Raw genomic sequence first — 8157 nt, 5'->3', positions numbered from 1 at the left:
TCACTTTGTGTTTTAATTTAAACACATTTTAAATTTAGATATTTTGTTAAAATGAAATAGCTACAATTTAGCCGATCTTTTCTTTCATTCACAGATATGCAGTGTTACCAGTAAAATGCATCTTTTTTAAAACATCATTTTTATAGCAGAGTTGCTTTTACATTTTTTATGTTTGCTAAAACATATACATGTACATGTATAACGAATTGCAATTCTAATGAAGTGCTTCTATTATGGTCCTTCGGTATCTATACAGCCGTGTTATCGACATTTATCAATTAAGCTTTTTATGCATATTTAATATATATCACCAAATAATCCAAACCTAAAACCAGAGCCCCTTATCCCGCTATTATATTGATCCAGGGTGGGCAATCAGTTAATAAATTTGATGGAGGCTTCGAATTCTTTCCTTATCATAGCTAAATATAACAAATTTCTACGGTACATAGATTCATTGTTTTTCAAACCGAAAAAAAATGAACGAATGAAACGTGTAAAAACATTTCGGATCACTTTTATGTTTAATTAAGGAGGCCGATTTGGGTTTTATTGCAGAAAAACTACAATAGCAAAACTCTTTAATTTTTAACCATATGAATTTAAACCAACTGTAGTTTGTTTGCGAAGTTTCAAGAAAATCTTTTTTCTTTTTTTTAGGGACTATCTCAAAGTACATTTACTACTAGTAGGAATATATTTGAAACTGTCATTTTCCGCACATCAAAGCAAATTTTAAAAAATACTACAATAGCTTTTTTTCTCAAATTGTTATATATGATAAGTAAAATCAGTTCCTACCTTATATGTAAAAAAAAATACTATATTCTACCGCCTGGTTTTTAATGGGGGCCATCTCAAAATGTTAAAATGCACCAAATTTGACTATATATTTGGATCATTACGAATGAAGATTGGATAAATGGATTCATTAAAAAAATAAGGAAAATGTCTTCGAGGATAGCATCATTCTGTATATAAAGTTTCAACAGCGTTCAATTTTACTTTTTCTTTTATGTTATTTCTTATATAACGTAGGCCTACATGTATTCCTATAAAGCTTCATTTTATTATAACGTCAGAAAAGCGCAATGGCAACGCTTCCCTACCCTAAACGGAAAAATCGTTTCAAAAATAAAAAATTCCTGAAAAAATATAAATATTTTTATCTGTATTTATTTATTGTATTCAGTTTTATAAATGGTATCGACAAATTCTCATAAGAAGTATAAATCAACTGTATTATACTAGAATGCGCATAAACATGCGCATTGAAAACTAAAGTCGGCCTCCTAAACGCACACACTAACTAAAGTCGGGATCAACATTCAATAAATCCTTTATGGCATGAAACAGAAAACATGGAAAGAGTGGAGAGTAATGCAGATATCGCGAAAGATAATCATGACTGGCTGTATCCGGAGCTTATGTCGCAGAACAAACTTGTCGAAATTCTTAGACAGGTAGGTTAAGTTTAAACACGTACGAAAGCATGTGGTTTTGTTTGAAGATTTAATGTTTACAGGGAAAGAAGAGGGGGGGGGGGGGTGTTTGGTTGGTCAGGTGGTGGTGATGAAAACATCTGTCATGTCTTAACCGGCTAAGTTAACACAATGCTATACAGAGCAACCTATATAAACACCTTGAAGGTAAAATTAAGATGATTATAAGCTTATGGTAAAAAAGAATACTTGAATGATGATTAAACCATTTAAATTTAAAATTAATATTTAATGTGTGCATGTTTTACTATAGTCTGACCCAAGATATTTTTGCTGCATATTTGGTTCAGATGATGCATGATGTTCATTCAATAGTGTGAAAAAATTCAAATATTTCCCCTCTGAAACGCCCCCTCTAGCTTGTCAGGTTTCAATACACTGATACGAGGAATTACCATTGCAAAAAAGATGAAGGTACCCGGATAATAACATTGAAAAATCGTGTGATGTATTCTGAGTGACTTCCGGATGGAGGAAAGATATCATCATTCCCCATTATAAATCTCCTTAGTACTCCATAGGAAATCTGTTCTTGTTCCTAGGAATTTTTACGAGGGAAAAATGATATGAATGAAGTTATCTTGGTATTTTTCCCTTCTATCGAATTCAATTGCTTTTCTTTCACAGGTATGTTGATTTTCATTAAAAATTGTCTAAATTTGCATCTAAATATCTTGGGACAGACTATTAATACATGTATCTATGAGTTTATATCATGTGTTTAAATCCAGGATCCTATGCAGAGAAAAAATAACCCTAGGTTAGACATGCATGTATATGGTATATGTCTACTTTTTATAAATGCCCAGAACAGGAAAATAAAATAAAATGGATGAAACAAATCAATTTCCATCAATACAGGTGCATTCTACACTGCAAACTAGGTGATTAAAATAGAGACTCGGTGTTTGATTGCCCGCAAGTTAATTGTTATTGGCTACATCTTTTCTGCATGTAAACAAATTAGAATTTAGAAATAAGTGATTTTGATCAGATTTCTTTGTAAGCACATATATGTAGATATTTTGACACCTTTTAAAGTAGTATATATTATAAATATGCAATGTCCACTCTTTTTTATTTTCCGTATGCTTTGTTATTAATATGACCTTGTCAAAAATGTGTCCTGTTTTTGTAGATTGAAGGGAAGTGTACATGCATATAACATGACTGTATACATGTACATGTAATAAAATTGAGTAGTTTTTAAATAAATAATACAAAGCAGGAAGCAGTTCAAATATACACAAATGTGATTAATAGATTATTTTAAGGGATGTATTATAAACTTACGGTAATTTGAATTTTATAAAATCTGCAAGGGTATACTTATAATTGAATTTAAAACAGTTGACTTAGAAAAAAACCTTGGACTAGTATGAAGAGTATTTGTTTGCATGTCTCATTGTCTGTTGAATTACCAGAGGTTTTTTTCTGAACTGACTGAGATGATAAGTCATGCAATTTCTGGTATTGCATCATACTGTATTTTCTAGATTGAACAGATCAAATGCAATATTTTTTGCATGAATATCAAGACATCTGAAGTATATATTCTATCAAATATACAACGTCTAATGACATGAAATCAATAAGTGCACAATATGAGGTGGATTTATATCCAATGAAAGTTTTATTGAAAATTCAAACAGTTTTATCAGACACTTTTCCAATCAAAACAATCTCTTTTGCAGTATTGTAATTTTATTTTTTATAGCTTCCTTTCGAAGGTAAACACAGATAAGGCATGTGTGGATTTTGGAAGCTAGGATACATTTCAAGTTTACGAAAAGATTTCATCAATATTTGGCCAACCCAGTGACACATACAGTTACTAGCAAAAAGTACAAATTTCAAAAACATTTATCAAAAAATAAAGAAATAGGATGTAGCAGGCAGCTGGGGTATCTTGCTTTTTTCAAAGGAGTATTTATATGTATGTCTTTATGATATACTCCATTCTCTTGACCAATGAAAAAAGTGCTTGATTTCACTATGAATTTGATAGTTAATATACTGGAAACACAAGGAATTAATATCCGTGTAAAAGTGTGAGAAGCATCCTTTGCGGATTTTAAAATCTCGCTGTTATTTTCTAAGAGTTGATAACTACAAGAAAGAAGGAGAACAGTTCAACGTTTGCAATTTGATGTTATCGCGATTTGATACAAACCAGCAGGATCGCAGAATTAAGTACTCGCGTAATATAAGGAATTTACAGTAATAGGTAGTATTCAGCATTAACAATACAGCTTCAGTGCCTGCGATTATGTAGTAATATGTAAAGAATTATTTTAGAGCCTTGAATTAACTTCATTTTTCTGTTTCAAAATATGTTAGGAATTTTTTTTAGAGCCTTGAATCATTTACATGTACTTCATTTTTCTGTTTCTAAAAATTACAGAGGTACATTCGACGTACCGACCTGGAACAGCTTCAGAAAGATGAGCTGGTGGACCTATACTACAAGTACATCATTCCTCTCCCCCAGAGAACCTACAGGAAGAACCGCCGGGGACAAGAAATGACCCGGCGACAGGCCGCCATGGAAAAGAAGAGAGTGACCAGTTTTCAAGGAGAGGAAAGTTCTGACAGAAAGTGTGTACAGTCATATCTTAACATATAGTCAAAGGGGGGTTACTCTAGATTCATTTAATACCATATTTTCATTACTTACATGTAAGATGGCTCACTACACCGTGAAATATTTTCTTAAATCAGCAAAAAATTACTTGATTTTGATAGATATCATAATGGATAAGTAGTATTTAAGTATAATAGGCAAAATAATGTGTTAAATGAAAAATTGCATTTTCAAAAATTTAATTCAGTTAACATGAACAAAAGCTCCTGGTGGATTTGAACTTATGATCTGCGGTTCAGAAGCCCAATACTTTAACCACTGATCTACGATGATAAACAACCCAATCAAACGATATAAACAGTTTAACAAAAGATTTAAATCGCCATGTTGTGATGTTGTGTCTTAAAAGTATAAGTGTAATTGTTGTGAGGTACCTTAAACAGTGATGTGAGAAGTTATTCATACTTTAGGATATGCACAGCATTTATGCATGAACATGGAGGCAATTTAAATCATTTCTACATGTACTTGAGTTCAGAATTTTATGCTTTCTTCAAAGAAATATTAAGAAATTAATTAATACATTATGGTTTTATGTTATGATTAATGAATTTGTGCACATATTTTTTCTGGACAAAATTTTCGAAAATGACATGAATTGAACTCTTGCTTTTGTAGGAGGACGAGAAACTCTGGTCCTGAGTCCCGGTTTTTGACCTCCTACAACCTTCCTTCCTCAGGGGAGAGGATCAAACCCCCACCCTCTTGCATTGACTTTGGAAAGAAGAAAATCAAGCTGAGCTCTGGAAGTGCGACCTCCACGGAAAACAAATCGTCCACAAACACAGCTGTCGGAAAAGTGACGTTGAAACGAAACTCAGCCAGTAGTGGAATCGACCATAAATCAGAATTTTCGAAAGAATCAGGGCATGATAACATGTCAGCTTCACGAAAGAAAACCATTAAACTTAATAATAAACTGTCAGTATCAGCTTCGCAGACGGATACTAATAGCAGTAAGATGGGGGAATGTACCCCGGTGAACTCATCAGAAACCTCTGAACACCAACCTATGGTAAGATCATAGTGTTTGAATAATATTTCAGTAACGTTTCCTTGCGGAATCCCTCATTGAATTTTTCAAAATAATTTTAGTGCCCTGCTTTAACTGAAAGTGGGCGGTATTAATTCGGTTCTGTCTATGTAATACTTTCATTTTCAAACAATATCTCAAAAAGCATTTGAGCTTTTGTAATAAACTTTTATATCAAAACTCCCTATACCCTTAAAGTCAAAAAGTTAAAAGTCAAGAATGAATATTCTGTTTTTGTTTCCAGTGAATATCTTTTAAAAGCCTTTTACGTTTTGAAATGAAATCTTATTGATAAAAGAAGAATCTTATTGATTTTGAAGGTCAAAGGTCAAGGGTCATGTGCTTGACCATTTGTATTTTGATTCATTTTGTTGGACTTTTTGTTGGTAGGAAATTTAAAGAGGAATATTTAATTATATGCAAGTATAACCCATGGGGCTTGTGTAGAAAATATAATGGAGGTGGGATCTTAAAGAAGAATTATTTATGAAGGAGTACAAATTGGCACAAGTCTCTAGTTTGACCTTTTAAATGAGAAATTGGCTGATGAAGTGAGGTGGTGTCCAAGATGGTGTCCTCCCTTTAACTACTTTAAATTTGTAACAATTTTTTTTTTTATCACAAGCCCCTGTGGTATAACAATACTGAATATAACAATACAGTAAAACACGGTTATAGCGAACACGCTTTTAATACAATGAAGCTTACAGCGAAGTGACTTTCATTCCCCGTGACTATATAACATATTGTAAACTTGACGGATATAACGAATTACGCTTATAACGAAGCAAAATCGCCCGTCCCTGGGGCTTCGTTATAACCGTGTTTTACTGTATTAGCTTTAAAGTTGTCGATAAATTTGTTAGTAAAATCAGTACAGTGTATTCCTACTACAAGCTGTGATTCGGCTATCTGCTTTTATGGATTTATTTTTAAGACTTAATGACTGTAACATTGATGACGACCATCTGTTTAATGGGAGCTTTTGCACTTTTGTCTAAAGAAGCTCCAAAAATATAATACATGTAGGATATAAATACAGTTGAACTTTGATATCACGAACACTGATATCTTGAATAAAATTGGTTTGTCAAAGTGATTTGTAAGTCCCAACCACTCATATTTTAAGTATTTTACCTTTGATATCTCAAATACTGGGATATAGCTAAGTTTTTAAACAGCCCCATCTAGTTAGAGATAACGAAGTTTGACTGTACTATGTACCTCCTGCATGCCGATTCCACTACAACGTTTTGTACTTGGCAAGAATTTGAGACTAGCAGAAGTTTATAAAAGAAAACAGTGGTGAGAACTCCCAACTAAATTTAATCATCATGATATCGATGTTAATTAACATACAAATTTTTGATATTTCAGATATCATAGAAAAAATATTTTCACTTTGATTTTTACAATGCACTAATTAGCCATTTTAATATTTTATACAGACATGTTAGCATTGTTTGTGGAAGTAGGGAACCTGACTTGTCCGAAAATTCTTGACCAAAAAAAAAAAATAGGAAAGAAAAAATTCATTTGAAACTCCACACTTCAATGATCAAGAAATCTTGACAATGTAAAGACGCAATGATTATTATTGATGAAATAACACATAATTTTTTTTTCCTTTGTTTTTCAGGACACTTCTACAGAAAGCAGCTCATCTAAAAAGAATTTCAAAGCTAGAAAGATTTCATGGCCATAGAAAAATTCTAGTCTTATTAGATCATATCATAGAGAATTTGACCTGATTTATTTTAAATGAGAGTGTCAAGTGTGAATAGTAAAACAATTTAGAATGGACAGAGATTTTATTTAATATTTAATGTGAATAGAATGACTTATGCAATAAAATTAAGTGAAAATGCTCATTTTGCAGTGTTGGTGATTGTCATTCAACTTTTATTAGTTACATTTTCCAGTGTCTTTGCCTGTGATAACATTACGTATTGATTTTGTACTATATAATCTATAACTTCAAATGCCGTATAATTGGGGCGCCAGCAGGGTTTGCTTATTTACAGTAAAACTCGTTTTGTACGAACACGAATATAGCGAATTCTCGGATAAAGCGAAGTTTTTTTGAGTCCCCGGTAAAATTCTTAACAAAACTTAGCAAAATTTTACGGTTATAACGAATTCGAATAAAACGAATTTACGGATATAGCGAACTGGAATTGAGTCCCGTAGCGGTGAATAATAGCGAAATTTAACCCTTTTATAACGAATTTCTTTACAGTACAGTTAAAAAAGTTTGCACTACCATAGTACCATTCAACATGATAGTTTGAATGCTTTTTTATTCTTATAATTTTTTCAATTCACAGTCCGATTATTTAAGGTATTAAAGTAATGTAATTTTTGTTTTAAGCCTCAATTAAAAAAAAACCAATAGTCTAGTGAAAGTAAACATGTATATAGTGAATTCGCTATAGTTATTATTACGAATTCGTTATACGGATATAACGAAGTAAACTTATTGGTCCCTAGGACTTCGCTATAACTGAGTTTTACTGTATATTTAAATGTTTAATCGTACAATGGCTTAAAATTACATAAATATAACTAATAACTAAAGGAATCATTCTTTGAAAATTATGAGATGATAATTTTGGTCGGGGCGTGATGAAATCAAATTTATTGGATTTGATCACGCCCCGAACAAAATTATCACCTCGTAATACTCAAAGACTGATTCCCTATTCCTTAAATATTATTACACTGTATGAAAAAAATATGCAAATGGGGAGATTCCTTATTTTACATGTGTACTTAAACCAACTTTTATTCCCTGCCGCTTATGTTCATAATTTATCCGAGTTAGACAGGTTTTTGACAACTGATTTTCACAATAGAGATAAGATTTTCTGAAAAAATACTGTACAAACCGAAGAAATTTGAGGACTGGTTCACAGCAAAAAATGTTTGCGGCGACGTGTCTCTTGCGAACCTCGCGAAAATGTCTCGCCAGCGAATAA

General features: G+C 32.1%; 1 protein-coding gene across 2 annotated transcripts; it reads left to right on the top strand.

The window, feature by feature from the left end:
• The first annotated feature begins 1307 nt into the window (after nt 1–1307).
• On the top strand, nt 1308–7050 carry LOC105345046 (ashwin). Of its 2 annotated transcripts, none has more exons than XM_034479072.2 (4): nt 1308–1463; nt 3907–4100; nt 4765–5161; nt 6819–7050. In XM_034479072.2, exons 1-4 carry the CDS (start codon nt 1362–1364, stop codon nt 6882–6884), a joined length of 759 nt encoding a protein of 252 aa, XP_034334963.2. In that variant the 5' UTR covers nt 1308–1361; the 3' UTR covers nt 6885–7050. The 2 variants fall into 2 exon arrangements, with proteins under 2 accessions (XP_034334963.2, XP_065927804.1); XM_066071732.1 differs by lacking the exon at nt 1308–1463 and adding an exon at nt 2058–2129.
• The last annotated feature ends 1107 nt before the right edge of the window (nt 7051–8157 follow it).

Source organism: Magallana gigas, chromosome 9, assembly GCF_963853765.1.
Source record: "Magallana gigas chromosome 9, xbMagGiga1.1, whole genome shotgun sequence".
NCBI lineage: Eukaryota > Metazoa > Mollusca > Bivalvia > Ostreida > Ostreidae > Magallana > Magallana gigas.
Note: the sequence above shows the minus strand (reverse complement) of the source record. Positions and strands in the feature narration are given on the sequence as shown.

Bases quoted from the DNA above. Each gene is read 5' to 3' on its own strand.
- LOC105345046 (XM_034479072.2), top strand. From the start codon at position 1,362: ATGGAAAGAGTGGAGAGTAATGCAGATATCGCGAAAGATAATCATGAC. The intron at 4,101-4,764 runs GTGTGTACAGTC...TTGCTTTTGTAG, and splicing joins GAGGAAAGTTCTGACAGAAA to GAGGACGAGAAACTCTGGTC. The intron at 5,162-6,818 runs GTAAGATCATAG...TTTGTTTTTCAG, and splicing joins CCTCTGAACACCAACCTATG to GACACTTCTACAGAAAGCAG.